General features: G+C 40.9%; 1 protein-coding gene across 1 annotated transcript in view; it reads left to right on the forward strand.

Annotated features, from left to right (window-relative positions):
- EVA1A (eva-1 homolog A, regulator of programmed cell death) overlaps positions 1-17,102 on the forward strand; it is a 31,848-nt gene that overhangs the window by 8,214 nt on the left and 6,532 nt on the right. Inside the window, exon 2 of the mRNA XM_008053293.2 lies at positions 523-677. Coding sequence (XP_008051484.1) covers positions 593-677 — 85 coding nt within the window. The 5' untranslated portion in view covers positions 523-592. The remainder of the gene's footprint in view (positions 1-522; positions 678-17,102) is intronic.

The raw sequence follows: 17,102 nt of genomic DNA on the forward strand, positions 1-17,102 counted from the left end.
CTTTGGCAGTTCTGAGCTGGCTAGCTCTGACCCACTGCTAAGGACACATATTTGATTACCCGAGGGATGAGGCAAACTGATCAAAGTACACAAGTGTTGTCAGTGTAGGCTCCTGGGAAAGCAAAGCAGGAGAGGAGAGGTCTGTGGCTTGGGGTAGAAATGCAACGATGAGAGTGATGATGATATGAGCTCGACGCTCTGTGCCTCAAAGACGAACCAAGGAGAACATGATAAAGAGTACCAGGAAAGGTGAGCAGGGAGTGTTTGAGTGGGAAGTTGGGTGTAGACGGGAAAGAGAATGAAGAAAGACCAGGAAAATCAGGAGGTAAGGATTTGCCACCTCCTTGAAAGCCAAGAAGCTCACTTAGGAGGACAGGACCCCAGATCTTTGTGGCCACCCCTGGCTAGGAAACCTTGCTGGCATTGAGGAGACTGGCTCTTTACCCCTGAGCCCAGGCCACCTGGAACCCAGCCTCAGGAAAGCAGGATATGTCTCACCACTCACTTTGTGTTTCCAAACAGAAGAGAAGAGAGGGAGAGTGGCCACCCCGATTTAGCCGAGAACCTCCAGAAGGTCATCTCTGGATGCCCCATGAGGCTGCCTCTCAGCCACAGCCCAGAGCACACGGAGATGGCTTTGCTCAGCAGCATCCTAGCGGCCTATTCCTTCATCTCAGGTAGGTGCCTGGTCTCGGCTGGGCCAGGGCTGAGCCCTGGAGCTGGGTCCAGGGCTGTCTCCTGGGTGGCCAGCTCTGGTCTTATATGCAGGAGAGAAACGCTGTACAAGCGTAGCAAGGCCTCTGCTGTGCTGAGTTTTGAGATGAAAGGTCTTCCGGTTGGGAGTTAAGCTTGGCATTCTCTAATTTGGCAAATGAAGGGTTCTAAGAGCTTTATCTTACAGAAAATGTTTGGTTTCCTTTCAGCTCGAGTGAGGGAGCGAAGTAGCCTGGGGCAACCATTGGCTTCTGTCGTTCTGCATTAACTCTGAGGAGGGAGGGGGTTGAGGAAATACATAGGCCTGGTTATTTCTACGCAGTTCTCAAACCCACACAGGCTGCTGGTGTGTGTGTGTGTGTGTGTGTGTGTGTGTGTGTGTGTGTGTGTGTGTGCGCGCGCATGTGTGTGTGTGTTTGGGGGCTGTCAGAGGTGTTTTATAACCTTCTGGGAGACATGGTGACAGAAGGTATGTTTTTGGAAAGAGTCTGATACTCGCCCCTTTCTTGGTTCAAAGTTGTACTCTTTGGGAAGATGGCTGACTTTCTCTTTAAGATCATTTCCTGAAAACAGATGTTGCCCATATAATAGGAACCGTTTAAAAATACATGAACATATTGGTGGTTTGAGTGACCAAACGGCTCCTCTGTTTTACATTTTTTGATACTTTGCTTTTGTTTTGCCTGATGTGTCTGGATGTTGTCTGAAAAGGAAGGGAGTCAGATTCCGATTCGATGCCCTTTAGACACAAACTCGTCTTACTTTCCAATTCTCTAGCCAGGGTTGATATGTGTTGACCTAAGAGTTCAAATGCAAAACCTGACATTTCTATTTACAATGGCAAATCTGAACCAAGGCTGGATAGTGTCATGAGCCAAGCTCATGGCTTCTCTTTGCGAGGGGATCTTAGGTGACATGTAACCTGATTTTAGAAAGAAGGACTTCTCAGAGCTTACCTGCTGGCTCCTTTGTGGTTGGTGAGATGCAGCATGTAGTTTACACATGCCCGGAGTCCAGGGCTCTGCCTTCTTGCATCAGCAAAGGCCTAGGTCATCATTAAGCTCCTCTTCTCATTTAAGGAAGTCCAGGGGCCTCCTTACCTGGGCCCTCACACACCACAGGAAGCTCATTTTTTCTCTTTTTTCAAGGCTGTACTGGGAAGAATGGACACTAGTGCTGGGAAAGAGATGTTGGCATGTTTGACATGTTTTCACAATGACTGAATGATAATTCCCTGACCTCTGTAGTGAAGATTTCTCCCAAATGTAGAGGGGCTGGCAGAGAAAGCCTGGAGTTTCAAGGCCTCAAAGGATGCTTGCAAATCAGCTGTTGCAAGACTATGTCTCCAGTGACAGCAAACAGAACACTGGCCTTTGGATCTCTGCTCGGCACAGGAGGTACCTGGCAGTCTTCCACTTCAGCCCGCATGACCCTGTGTTGTGACCACTGAAAGCAGTAACTTATTGAATGGTCTGTTTCCCATGTGTCTTGTGATCTCGTCAAGGCAGAAAAGGTACACAGCCCTGTTTTTCCATCCTCTCCAAACTTCCTTCTTCCCACCCCATACTCTTGAATAAAATACTGCTTGGGGTGCGGGAAGATGATGCTTCTCTTTTTTTATTATTTATTTAAAATTTTGGGGTACAAATTCAGGGTATACAAATATTCACCATGACGATGCTTTTCTTAGATGAGTATGGCTGAGATTAAAAGAATAAAAGGAAATGCAATGTAGGATGGCTAAAATAAAATGGCATCCGATAAACAGACTGGATGACTGAAAATGGATTCTGAAATGGGGAACACATCTTGATTATAAATGAAATGAATCAATAAAATTTAAAAGTTAAAGGTGAATATAACAGATACCGAGAATCATTGTTTTTAAAGAAGAAAATAAAATAAATGGATTGGAAACAATGATGAAAAGCAATAATGAAAGAAAATTGTGGAAATTGTCCTAATCTTGTAATTCCTCATGTCCTCATTCTGCTGTACCTGGTCTTCAACTACTCAAGGACTTCAACTACCCTTCCTATTTTCTTCCCAGTGTATCAGTTGCCTCTTGTCCTATCGGGTGGTCCACTATTTCAGCAGCATACCTGCCAATACACACAACTGTCTTATTCCTTTGTCCAGCTTCTGAATAAACAAATAGTCAAAACCCTAACTCTGAGGCAATCCTACTTACTTCTTCTCTCTCTTTCCATGTGTGTGTGAGCACACACACATGCCCTTTGTTTAGGGGCTGTCTGAGGTGTTGGATAACCTTATGGGAGAGATGAGACAGAAGGAATATGTGTCTAGGAGGGTCTGATCTTCCTTGGCTCAAAGTTGTACTTTTTAGAAAGATGGCTGACTTTCTCCCCAAGCCCATTTCTTGAAAACAGATGCCGCTCCTATAAAATGAGTCACTTAATACATGGAAATGCTCAGTGGTTTGAATGACCGAGTTGCTCTTCTGCTGCCTGAGTGAGTTTTAAATTTTTGGACAGTTTGCTTGGTTTCGCCTGCTGTCTCTGGATGTTATATAAAAAGGAAGGCACTGAGGTTTTGAATTGATTTCCTTTGAGTAAGGACCGGTTTCCAATTCTCTAGCCAGGGTTGATATGTGGTGACTTAAGAAAGGTGACGCTTTCTCTCTCTGTGCCAAAGTTTTCAAGGGCCGCTGCAATTTGCAGCTTGAAGCCACTAGAAATTCGTGATCTCCAATCTCAGCTGAGTCTTTCATGTAGTGCTTTCATCTTTCTATGTGCTTCTGGATATATTTTGTCCCTATACTTCACAAGAGCCATTTCAAATCTTGACCATTCTAATAATTTCTAATGTCTGCTTACCAAAATGGACTCTACAAGTAAATGATAAGTGAAAAACTAGAAAAAATGTAGCATCATGAAGAAAGGTTAAAGCTTAGGACATATAAAAGCTGTTACGAATCAATGTGTCCCCAAAGAAAATTTGTCAAAAGACAAGAATCAGCAATTTGCAAAAGAAGAGACACACACTATTAATAAAACATAAGCAGCTCAAATTCTAGCAAATAAATGCAAAATGAAAACAGCAATGAGATGAACATTTTTCCTTTATGTACTTTTCACAGATTTGAGTGATTAAGCACATAACTTTATCTTGAGAAAATGTGGGGAGATGAGTACTCCACATAGTGTTTTGGGGTTGTGAATTGCTACATTGTAACTACAGAATCATTTGTCCATATCCATCAGAAGCCTTAAATATACATACGCTATTCCCACTTCTAGGAATTTCTCCTAAGGAAATAACTAGGGATATGGGTAGAAATTTTACCATGAGAATGAATAATTCATCTCAGAGATGTTTAAAATACAGTAGTAAAAAATTAGAAAAATTGATGAATATTAACCGAAGTGAAAGATGTCTATGATGTGCCGTTATGTTAATAAAGCCTGCTACCACATATCACAGAATCCCATTTATGTGTATATACTCACATGTATATGTAACCACATTTTACTACAAATTATATCTGGGTGCCAGGACTGTACAGTTGTGTGTCTATGTAGTTTTAATTTTCTTTTGCTGAGCAGTATTTTTAAGTATTCTGCAATTAATTGATATCGCTGTGTAATAAGTAACAATATTTTGTTAGAATATTAGATTTGAGTTATGCCTTATATACACTAGACAGTTACCACTCTGTAATCTTTTGTGATTTCCTGAGCTGTGTAGTATCTAAGTGTCCTAAAAATTACCACTTGGATGTGTTATAAGCGTTTAAAATTCAACCTACCTAGAATATTGTCTTCCCCCCCCCCCTTGATTTGGAGTCTCACTCTGTGGCCCAGGCTGGAGTGCCATGGCATACTTACAGCCACCCCAGTGTTGACCTGCTGGGCTCCGGTGATCCTTCCATCTCAGCCTTCCATGTAGCTGGAACTACAGGCATGAGCCACCACGCCCGGCCAATTTTTGATATATTGTAGAGACAAGGTCTTACCAAGTTGTCCAGGCTGCTTTCGAACCCAGAGTCTCAGATAATCCACTCATCTCAGCCTCCCAGAGTGCTAGGATTACAGGCTGAGCCATCGAGCCCGGTCTGTCCTTCTTTTTAAATATGCTCCTTCTTTTGTGTACCCACATAGGTCATCACCTAACCCAAAAATATGATTTTTAACTTTATTTTCCCTCCTAGTTGAGGTCTCACTCTGTTGCTCAAGCTGGAATGCAGTGGCATGATCACAGCTCACTGCAGTCCCGACTTCCTGGGTTCTAGCTATCCTTCCTCTTCAGCCTCCTGAGTAGCTGGGACTATAGGCACATGCCACCATGCCCAGCTGGCTAATTTTTTTTTTTGTAGAGGTCTCATTATGGTTGCCCAGGCTGGTATCAAACTCCTAGACTCAAGCAATCTTCTTGCTTCAGCCTCCCAAAGTGCAAGGGTGAGTCATCACACTTGGATGATTTCTAGCTTTTGATGTTTCTTTATTGCCCATATCTAACTGGTTTGGATTGGTTCATTTTGGTCCTCAATGCCCCTCCAATGTGTCCCCTCCACTTTACTCCCATCACCATTGACTTGGTTCAAGCCTTACCATAATGGTGTTTACGTGGTCTTCCTGCCTCCACAATCTTGTTTCATAGCCTGCATTTTGCAGCAAAAAAATGATCTTTCCAAACACAGATGGGACGATGCAATTTTAAAAATTTTTACACTTCCCCAGTGGATCCTCATTATCTCTGGGATAAGATTCTAACACTTGTGTATGGTTTTACAAGATTGTTTTTAGCAGCAAATAATGAAAACCTCAACTTGGTGGCATAAACACATAGATGTTATCTTAGTCACATAATAAGAAGTCTGGAGGTAGGTGGTTGCTAGCATTAGCCTATTGGCTCAAAAATGTAGGAGCCAGTATTTTTCTTTCTATTCCTGGCTTATTTCACTCAGTATAAAGTCCTACAGGTTCATCTATGTAGTCACAAGTGGCAGTATCTTCTTCTTCGTTTAGGCTGAATAATATTCCATATATGTACTACAATTTTTTAATTCATTCATCTATTGATGGACACTTCAGTTGTTTTCTTTTCTTGGTTATTCTGAATAGGGCTATAACGAATACAGGAGTACAGATATCTTTACAGGTATTGATTTAATTTCCTGTGGGTATGTCCCAGCCAGCGACAGAAAGAAAAATACTGTATGATCTCACTTGTATTTGAAAGCTAAAAAAGGGTTGAATGCATAGAAGCAGAGAATAGAATGGTAGTTACCGGGGGTGAGGGGGTGAAAGAAATAGGGAGAAGTAGGTCAAAGGGTATAAACTTGCAGTTATGGCATAAAAAGTCTAAAGTATTGGACTGTAGTTAATAATATTGTACTATATACTAAAAATGTGCTAAGACAGTAGATTTTGGGTGTTTTTACTACAAGAAAATAATTAAAAAGGTAATTGTGGAAAGTGATAGATATATTGATTCACTTGACTATAGTGATCCATTCACTATGTATCATGTTGTACACCTTAAATATGTATAATAAAAAAGTAGGAGCCAGCATCTCTGTGATTCCCGTGGCCTTTATTTTACACTTGCCATCTCATGGCTGCAAAGTGGCTACTGGTGTTTATGCTGCCATTCAAGATCAAAAAAGGCAGAAGAGGGAAGAGAGTTCCCATGGATCTCTTCTCATACTTCATTGGCCAGAATTATGTCACATGACCATCTCTAGCTGCAAGGGAGGCTGGAAAAAAAGAGAATTTTCAGTCTTTAGAACAGTGGTTCATATCAGGTGTGATTTTGCCCTACAGGGGGACTTCTGGAAATGTCTGAAGATATTTTTGGTTGTCACACCTTGGAAGGGCAGGCTGCTCCTGGCAACTAGTGGGTGGAGAAACATCCTACAATGCACAAGACAAGCTCCTAAAAGAAAGAATTATTGGGCTCAAGATGACACTGGTGCTAAGGTTGCAAAAACCTGCTCTAGAGTAGAGGCAAGCAGGCAAGAAGGGACTTAGCAATGGTTTGAGCATCCCATCCTGCAGTTCCTTTTGTGGCTTACCAGGGCTTTTTGTGTCTGACCTTTAGTCCTCCATATTCTTACTTAGTCAAAACCTCCCCTGACCAAGACCTCTGCTCCAGTTATTCTGAATCCCTTGCCAGGTTTTTTTTTTACCTCCTTGCTTTTGCAGCATTGTTGCTTTTTTCAATAATTATTCCTCTCAGTCCTGGACTGGCTGACTCCCTCCTAATCTTCAGAGCTCTTCTTGGTGCTATCTCCTTCTCTCACCCTTCCCACAGCCTTAGTCGCCCATCCACATGCTTCCTACACATGCTATTTCCCACTATGTCAGCACTTGGATTGGAGATGTGAATGTTTCTTGTTTTAATTATTTGCAGGCAACCCATGGGGACCAGAAGATTATGTCTTATACTGAGGATAATCTCTCTAATAAGAATAATCTTATTAATAACTCCTAACAGAGTTGTTAGAAAAAGTGAATGCAATGATTACTCATTTTCATTTAATGACTTGAATACCTAATACATTTGCCTGACTCACTCTTCCATTTTCTTTTCCTTGAAAGTAAGTCATCTTCTCGGTGAGTTTCGCTCTGGTCACTCAATCTAGATCCTCCCCACCAGCACACATTCAACACTTCATATCTTCCTTTCTATTTTTCCTGTTTTCTCCTTCTTATCACCTTATCATAATCTGCCCTACCTTATATTTTATTTATTTGTTTAGCATCTATCTCCTCTGATGGAACACAAGTTCCTAGGAGCAGAGAGATTTTCAGTTCTTTTGTTGACAGCTCTATTCTCAGCATTCAGAACATTGCCTGGCACCTATTAGATGCTCAATCAGTCAACGAATACGCCTCAATGAACAAATAATAGAAAAAGACTTACAGCAAGGAGTCTTACCCTAGAGCTCTCACCTCCATCCAGTTCCCAAGCTTGACCCATCTCAGGTTTCTATGCATCCTTCCAGAATTCTTTATGCAGACGCAAGAAAATATGAGCATATATTTTCCTGCTCCCCCAGCATTTTATATACAGATTGCATATCATACATGCTATTTTGCACTTTACTTCTTTTCACTGAACAGTATTTTATGGAGATAGTTAAAATCAGTGTGTGGAGACCCTCCTCATTCTTTTAGACAACTACATACTGTTCCACTGTATCGATGGACCATCCATAGTTTAACCAGTCCCCTACTGATGGCCAGTGGGAATGGTTCAAATCTTTGCAAACTGAACAACAAACATACGTACATGTTCAAGTGCCCTCGTAGAATAAATTCCTAAAGGTGGAATTGCCGAATCAAAGTATATATGTTATTAATTGAGAAAAATATTAACAAATTACCATTTGAAGAAGTTTACCAATTTATCTTTAAAAGATGTATGAAAAGTTTGTGCAACAGTCTTTTCAACTTTTGGATTTTTGACAGTCTGATAGATGAAGAGAAGTATGTCTAAATATCATCTAATTTCTGTTTCTCTAGGTGGAGGAGTCAGGAAACTTTAAGGGCCAGAGAGTAAATACTTTCAAGTTTGTTTGCCAGTCTCTGCTGTAACAACACAACTCTGCATTGTAGCTTGAGAGCAGAAATAGACAAGACATAAACAAACAGGCATGGTGTGTTCAATAAAACTTTATTTACAAAAACTTGTAGCTGGACAGATTTGGCTTGTGACCTGTAATCTGCCAGTCTCAGTTTTCATATGTTAAAGAGGCATTTGTATTTCTTTTTCTATGAACTCTTCATATCTTTTTGTCAATTTTTAAAATTGGTCGTTGGTCTTTTTCTTAATATTTTTTTAGGTGCCCTTTATGTATTAGCTCTTTGTCTCTGTTACATATCACAAATATTTTTCCTAATTTTTTTACTTGTCTTTCAACTTTGCTTATAGTAATTTTTGTCAATGCTGAAGTTTGGGGAATTTTTTTTCCCCCAGTTAACCAACGTTATTTTATTATTATTATTATTTTAAAGATGTGGGGTACAATTCAGGGTTGGGTATACAAGTGTTCATTATGCAGGTACCCTTGTTGATGAACTGTACTCCACCCCCGGCAGTTTCCCACCACTGCCAATCCCTTTCTTATAGCATTATGAAAAATGCTCAAGGTCCACTTATGAGTAAGAACATATGGTACTCTGTTCTTTGTTTCTGTGAGAGATCACTGATTATGATTGACTCTAAATTCATCTAAGTTGCTGCGAAGTCCATATGTTTGTCCTTTATGGCTGCGTAATATGCTATTGTGTATATGTACCATTTTTTAATCCAGTCCAGTTTTAATGAACCAATATTCTTTGAGTATCTAACTACAAGTTACAGCATGAGCTGTACTGACTGTACAGTACTTAGCCAGAATTTGATTCGCTTTTCCTATGAATGTGGGATGAAGGAGGTGGCTTTCAGGAGTGAGGGAACATAGTCCACCACAACTTAGTTGATGACAGTCGTACATTTCTCATTCCCCTTTATATTGTGAATCCTGTGAGGACTTAGTACCTTTGTGTTCTCAGCCTCTAAGTAATGCCCAACGCATTGGAGACTTGCAGTAATTTTTGTGGAATTAATAAAAGTAACCATTTATCGACCTATACAATTTGTAAAATTTTGAACAATTGGAATATCCCCTGTTAGGGAGGTTTTGGTGAAAGTGCCACTTTTGTACACTACTGATAGCAAGATAAGTTAATGTACTGCTTTTGAAAACCTACCTGACAATGTGTATCAAGAGCTATAATAACGTATATCCTGTTTGACACAGATTCCTTTTCGGAAAATCTATTGTAAGACAGTCAGCAACAAACAGATGTGAAAGGAAGTAGTGTTCAGCACAAAAATATTCCTTCCATCATTATTTTAAAAAAATTTTTTTTAGGTCACAACCTAAATATTTAAAAGCAGGGCACTGTTTTTGTAAACTATGGCACTTTCACTGAATAGAATACTATGTTTCCATTATTAGTATGACTGAAGGAGACTATGGAGCAATACTGAACAATGCAATTCGTTGTATAAAACGTACCATGTACAGCATATCTGGAGAAAAATATATAAATTATATACATTCCCTGGCTATAACTCAGTAAATATGAATAAATATGTACATATTAATAGTACAGAGAAATCACAGAAGAAAACTCACTTTACTATACTACATACTGTATAGTTATATTTAGGTTGTAAGACTATGGTGATTTTCTGTGTATATTTTCTTTCTTTTTTTTTGAGTTAGAGTGTCACTCTGTCATCCAGGCTGGAGTGCAGTGGCACACTCACAGCCACCCCAGAGTTGACCCGCAGGGTTCCATGATCCCTCCACATCAGCCTTCCAAGTAGCTGTAACTACAGGCAAGCACTACCATGCCCAGCTAATTTTTTTATTATTATTTATTGTATAGACGAGGTCTTGCCAAGTTGCCCAGGCTGGTCTCAAACCCGCAGCATCCAGTAATCCACTCACCTTGGCCTCCCAAAGTGCTGGGATTACAGGCTGAGCCACCGAGCCCGGCCTATGTGTATATTTTCTATCTCCTACTTTTTGAATATTATACCATCATATATAGACACACCTACATACATACGCATATGTGTCTACATAAAACAAACTTATTCACTGAACTTTTAGAAATTGTGTATTCATGATTTAGTTCAATAAATATTTGTGAGATATACACCATGAACTATACACTGTGCTGGCTGCTCTGGACATCCGAAGTGAATCATAGGGATTCTGCCCTCCTGTTTCTCACTGCCACGTGGGCAAGATAATGTTTATATACCTAATTATAATGCAGCTACATAAAGTGCTGCCTAGATTGGAGGTGCTAATTAATTACACTCGTCTTTCCTTCCAAACTCAAGGACCTAGAAAAGCAACAGAATTTAGAAGTTGACCTCATCCATGTCAACTCCAGCAGCAGCAAAGCTGGACTGGGGCTTCTGCCTAAATGCAGGTACATGTGTCATGGCCTTTTACCAGGCTCCTTTGAGTCCCAGGGCAGTGATTGGACTTCAGGCCTTTCTCACTGCAGGGGAGGAAAAATGAGAGTGTGGATCAGGACAAAGGGAAGGGAAATGGATGCTTCCTTGAGGGGTGCTGATTGCTTTCTGGTGGGGAAGGGAATGAAAGGGGTGAAATCAAAGGAGCACATGTCACAGCCATCCTGTGGGGACAGAGATTTTCCAGTGCTCTTTCTTCCTAGAGAAGAAGTCAGGGATGGAAGGAAAAGGAAGGAAGCTTCTTCCAGTCTCTCAGAGCAGTAGTGTCAGTGGGAGTCTTCCCTTTCCTACGGGGCAGAACAAAATCCCACGAGGAGATACCCTTACAATGCCTAAAGCGTTCAGAGAAGATATAGTGCTGGGCACTCCCTGACTGCACACAAGCCTCATATTTTTTTTTCTTTTTTTGAGTTGGAGTCTCACTCTGTCACCCAGGCTGGAGTGCAGTGGCTTGCTCATGGCCACCCCAGTGTCAACCTGCTGGGCTCCGGCAATCCTTCCACCTCAGCCTTCCATGTAGTCGGACCTACAGGGGTGCGCTACCACACCCGGCTAATTTTTTGATATACTATAGAAAGAAGGTCTCACCATGTTGCCCAGGCTGGTCTCGAACTGGCGGGCTCAGGCAATCCTTCTCGCCTCGGCCTCCAAAGTGCTGGGATTACAGGCTTGAGCCACCACGCCCAGCCTGTATTTCCTTTAAAGTCCATTTTATTTTATTATTTTTTGAGGCTAAACAAGTTTGTTTATTAGTGCAAATTTATGGGGTATATGGAAATTTTGTTATATGTATATAATACATAGTGATCAAGTCAGGGTATTTAAGGTGTCCGTCCCCTGAGTACAATACAGTTTTTAAAAGTATTGTCATACTACCTTGCTATCAAACACTGAACGTATTCCTTCTAACTAGATTTGTACCCTTTAACCCACTTCCCTTCATCCTCCCCCTTCTTCCTAATCACCCTTTCCAGTCTCTGTTATCTGTCTTCCCACTCTCTACCTCCATATGATCAAATTTTTAACTCTCCCATATAAGCAAGAACATACGCTATTGGTTAAAGCCCATTTTAAGAGCCTTTTCCTTTCCACTCAAGAGATGAGAAGCTTTGGGGCCAATAAGAAGGTCCAGACCAAGAAAAGGTTACACTTGCTTGGAGACAGTTGACCTGAAATTGGCTGGTTGTTGCTGTCCTCTCCTGCAAAGAGTCTGTTAGGCATGATCTGACCTCTGAGGGTGTAAATGAAATTAGCCTCAGGACCTCTACATAGGGCCTCTTCCTGCCCATGAAAACAATGACCCTGCAGGAAACAAGATACAGCAATACATTTATTTTTATTTATTAAGGGAAAACAACTGACAATAGCCCTCCCCTTTCTGCTTCCTGGATAATTAACAGCTGTCTGGATCTGGTCAAGACCAGGGTAGATCATTGGCCAAAAGGAAGTGACCTGGAGCAGAAAGTATTAGAGGAGAGAAAAAACAATCACTGTAGAGCTCCTGTTTTGATTTTGAAAAAAAAGAAGAGGCATGACATAAATTTAAATGCATCAGACCTGAATCACCATCTTGGGACCCAGTGGGGCCTAGTATACCCCTTTGCCCTGTCTGCTGGCTTTTACTGGGCTTCTCCAGGAATTCATGTTTGGGATGCTGCAGACAAAAGAGGATGTTTTCTGATCTGAGAAGCAAGATGGGGTGGACTAGTTAAGCTAGAGGGAGTATAGCAGTTTTCAAGATGGAGTTCAGAAACTATGTTAAAAGTTAGACTTATATTATAGGTGGGGTGAGGGCAATATGTGAAAGCCAGAATGATTTGTTTTTCTGTCTTTAATATGAAGTATAGCTGTCCATTCTGGTGAAAGAATGGACTTGGTTGTCAGGCTGACCTGCATTTGATGCCTCACCTCTGCTTTATCTTTTAAACAAGAGTAACACTACTTACCTACCTTGCTAAACCGTGGTAATGGTTAGTGGTATTACAAATGACCAGCATAAAGGGATTGATTATCTTAGGCCCTGGCAAAGAGAAGCGTTCAGCAAATAATAGCTTGTACTATCTATCAATCTATCTATCTATCTATCTATCTATCTATCTATCAATCTATCTATCTATCCATCCATCCTCTATCTATTGAAACTGCCAGAGGAGGGAGGGGGCACACTTCATCATTAAGGGTACCTGATTTCAAACCAGGCAAAGGGGGGACCAAAGTGACTTGTACAATGACCATTTGTATATCTAATCCTGGATTGTACCCCACATCCTTAAAAAAAAATAATAATGTAGAGATAAATCTCTAAATGTGTTTGTTTTAGAGGTGTGGGGATTAAGTGAGAATTTGCTATATAAGTAGGCTGCATATGGGTGAAGTTTGAATTTCTAGAAGACCTTCATTCTCCCTGGTAGTGGACCAGGTACCTACTGTGTTGTCACATGCCCCTCTTATATCTCCCTCCCTTCCTCCCCAGCAGTGCCCAGCAACTGCCAATCCTACCCTTGTGCTAATGTGACTCGTGTTCAGGGCCCACTTATGAGTGAGAACATGTGGTAATCAGTTCTTTATTTTTGTGATAGTTCACTAAGCTGATGATCTCCAATTGCATTCAAGTTGCTGCAAAAGACCATGATTTTGTTCTTCCTTATGGCTGCATAATAGTCCATCATGTATGTGTACCACACTTTTTTTATCCAGCCCACTTTGATGGGTGATGGAGTTGGTTCCATGTTTTTGCTATTGTGAAAGTGCAGCAATAAACATGTGTGTGCAGGCATCTCTTTGGTAGACTGATTTATGTTCCCCCAAGTGTATTCCCAGGAGAGGGACTGCTGGATTGTATGGAAGGTCAATTTTTAGTTCTTTCTGAAATCACCATACTGCTTTCCATAGAGGCTGAACTAGCTTACATTCCCACCAACAGTATAGAAGCCTTCCCTTTTCTACAGACCTATGCCAGCACCTGATTTTTGCGTGTGTGTTTTTAAACTTATTAATGATAGCCATCTTTTCCGGTATCTTACTGTAGTTTTGATTTGCATTTCTCTGAAAATTTGTGAGGCTGAGCATTTTTTTCATGTCTGTTGGCTGCTTGTATGTCAGATGTAGGCCTTTGTAGGCCTTTGTCAGATGTATAATTTGCAAATATTTTTTCCCATTCCATGGGTTGTCTCTTTACTCTCTTGATATTTTCTTTGGCTGTGCAAAAACCTTTCAGTATGATGAGGTCCAACCTGTCTATCTTAGCTTTTGTAGCATTTGCGTTTGCGGACTTGGTCATGAATTCATTGTCTACTCCCATGTCCAGAAGGGTGTTTCCTACGTTTTCTTCTAGGATTCTTATAGTTTGAGTTTTTAGGTCCTGGATCCACTTTGAATTGATTTTTGTATATGGTGATAGGTAGGGGTCCAGTTTCATTCTTCTGTTTGTGGCTAGCCAGTTTTCGCAGCACCATTTGCTAAGTATGATCTCCTTTCCTGCATGATTGTTATTGATAATTTTGTCAAAGATGAGTGGGTTGAGGGAATGTGTTTTTATTTCTGAAGTCTCTGTCCTGGTCCATGTGCCTATTCCTGTCCAATACCATGCTGCCTTATAATAGAATTTAAAGTATGGAATTGTGATATCTCTCACTTTGTTCCTATTGCTGAGAATTGTTTTGATTTGTCTTGCTTTTTTGTTTCCATATGAATTTCTGTATTGTCATTTCCAGGTTTGTGAACAAATCTCTCAATTTAACGTTTTATTTGGGAAGGAATAATTGCAATTTGGGGATTACGTACAGACCAGGTGGCCTTTGGTATATCTGAAGAACAAAGAGAAGGTTGGGGATTTTATTTGAAAAAGAAGAATGTAATGTGTGTCCTGAGAGAAAGTTAATTGGTATTAGTAAAGCTTTGGGGAGCTGGCAAGCTTCAACCGGTGGGCTGTGGTGGTGGGCATAATTAGTCTTAGAGTTGCAGCAAGCTATCTCAGCAATTGTAGATAAAACTAGTCTCAGGCTGAAATATGCAGTTTAAGCTGCCAGACTTGCAGAAAATAACATTTCTAGGGCAGTGTTGTATACCCTGAATGCTTTTTCTCCTCCTAGTCCCTCAGCTCTGATTTAGTTGGTCATGACAAGAATGACCCAATTCACATGATCAACTTTCACACTGTCTAATCTGTCTTCCTCCCTCTTTCCCTTTTCTTTCTTCCTTTTCTCATCCTCTCTTCTCTGTGTGTCTCTGTCTCTGTGTATGCATATATGCATTACATAGAGCTGTATCTGTACACATATATATATTTTGAGTTGGAGTCTCACTTTGTTGCCCAGGCTGGAGTGCAGTGGCATGCTCACAGTCACCCTAGCATCAACCTGCCAGGCTCCGGCAATCCTTCTGTATCAGCCTTTCAAGTAACGGAATTACAAGTGCGTGCTACCATGCTGGGCTAATTTTTTCATTTATTGTACAGGCGAGTTCTTGCCAAGTTATACACACTGGTCTTGAACCCCTGGACTCAGGCAATCTACTCGCCTCGGCCCCTCCAAAGTGCTGGGATGACAGACTTGAGCCACCGTGCCTGGCCTCTGTATATATTTCTAAGCATTCTTAGATTTCAACATTGGGAAAAAGTTGCATGAAGAGAATCTACTTATGAAGGGGTTGGGAAGTAAAGTGAGTATAGCCAAGCTCTTCTACTGTGTCTGCTCTGCATTTATAGGTTACTCTTGACTTTTATTTTATAAGAGTGTGTGACCAGTATGATTGTGTTAGAAATATTTGTCACCTGGAAGCCCTTTTAGGACATGCAGGCACATCCCTCACAGAATGGAGATAGAATTATGGAGCTCCAGACTCATAATCCAGGGAAAACAGGGCAGCATTTCCTGCCTTAGTGGATACCTGAGCTATCTAGGGGTTTTAAAAGACAGACTTTTAATTTATTGCCTACCTACCCATATGGATTGTTTAAATTAAGTTTTTTTAATGCCTGGCACTTATACTAACAGAAGAGAGGTGGATGTATTGGGTGAGTTTGGCAATTATGTAAGTGTAACTGACTCCTTGTACCCTCTTCCTCCCACTCCGGAACCCAGGCAGATTCTCTCTTGATTGGGGAATTATCTTCCTTGGGTTGAAGGGATTGATGGCAGATGGAATGTTGGTGTCTTCTTCAGAACCCTGGCTTACCCGAGTAGGTTCTCTTGAAGACTTCACAGTGGTGGAGCTAGAGGACAAGAATTTGTTCTGAAGACTCAACCACGGAAAATGGACCTAGAGTGTCAATTTCAGTAGCTCTGCTTGCTGATTCACACTTATTCACCTACAAGGTTCCTTCCCCTGTCCATGAGAGCAGAGCCAGCTTCCCATGGGTGTGTCTCCTTCAAGGGCATTTGTCAGAAGTGGGCCAAGCTCTTTCTTTGGCTCATTTCATTCTAACTTAGAAAAGCTATAGCTTAACTATAATTGGCTCTCTTTCTTTAGTTTAACTAAGGAAGCAAAGCCAAACTAAGGCCAGAAATCAAAATCTTTTTGTTGCCAGGACATACTGAGCAGTATAAACTTACCTCTAACTTGTATACCTAATTCTGAATTGTACCCCACATCTTTAAAATTGAAAAAATGTGTGTGTGTGTGTGTGTGTGTGTGTGTGTGTGTGTGTGTGTGTGTGTATGTATGTATATATACGTACTTACTTCTAGTTTATATACTCAAAGCCATACGTACTAAACCAAAGTATATGCAGGATGATTTTAAGTTCTTCTTTTCCTAAGGGAGAATTTTCTTGATAATCTTATGTTGAATTTTTATGTTGTACTCATAATAAAGTGATCTTTAATAGAATTCTAAGAAAATTCCTTTAGAATGTTTCATACTGCCAAAAGGAGGAATTAAATATTTGTGAAGTTCAAGGCATGTCAGTGAGTGCTACATCAATATAAGGAAAAAAGGCTCTGCTTTATTGAGGGTTAGTTATCGATTGGAAAAATGTTCACTAAGGGGCCCACATGGTGGCATTCCATCAGAAGAGTCAGGAATGAACATGAAGAGGGTGAGTGTGGGTCAGAAGTGGACAATGAAGTCTTTGGCTTGTCTGGAGTAAAGGTTTCTGTGAAGGAGTTTAGGGAGATATGATTAGACAGGGAGCATAGGACCAGGTTTTTGAGGACTTTGAGAGTTTTCTTTTGGGTAAAAATGGGAGGCTGAGGTGAGTGGATTGCTTGAGCCTGCGGATTCGAGACCCCGCCTAGTCAACTTAGCGAGACCTCATCTCTACAATAAATCAAAAATTATTTATTTACAGGTGTGCGTGGTAGCGCACGCCTGTAGTTCCAGCTACTTGGAAGGCTGAGGCAGAAGGATCGCCGGAGCTCAGCAGGTTGAGGCTGCAGTGG

The sequence above is a fragment of the Carlito syrichta genome, unplaced genomic scaffold, assembly GCF_000164805.1.
Source record: "Carlito syrichta isolate Samal-C Ts95f unplaced genomic scaffold, Tarsius_syrichta-2.0.1 Scaffold288030, whole genome shotgun sequence".
NCBI classification, from domain to species: Eukaryota; Metazoa; Chordata; class Mammalia; order Primates; family Tarsiidae; genus Carlito; species Carlito syrichta.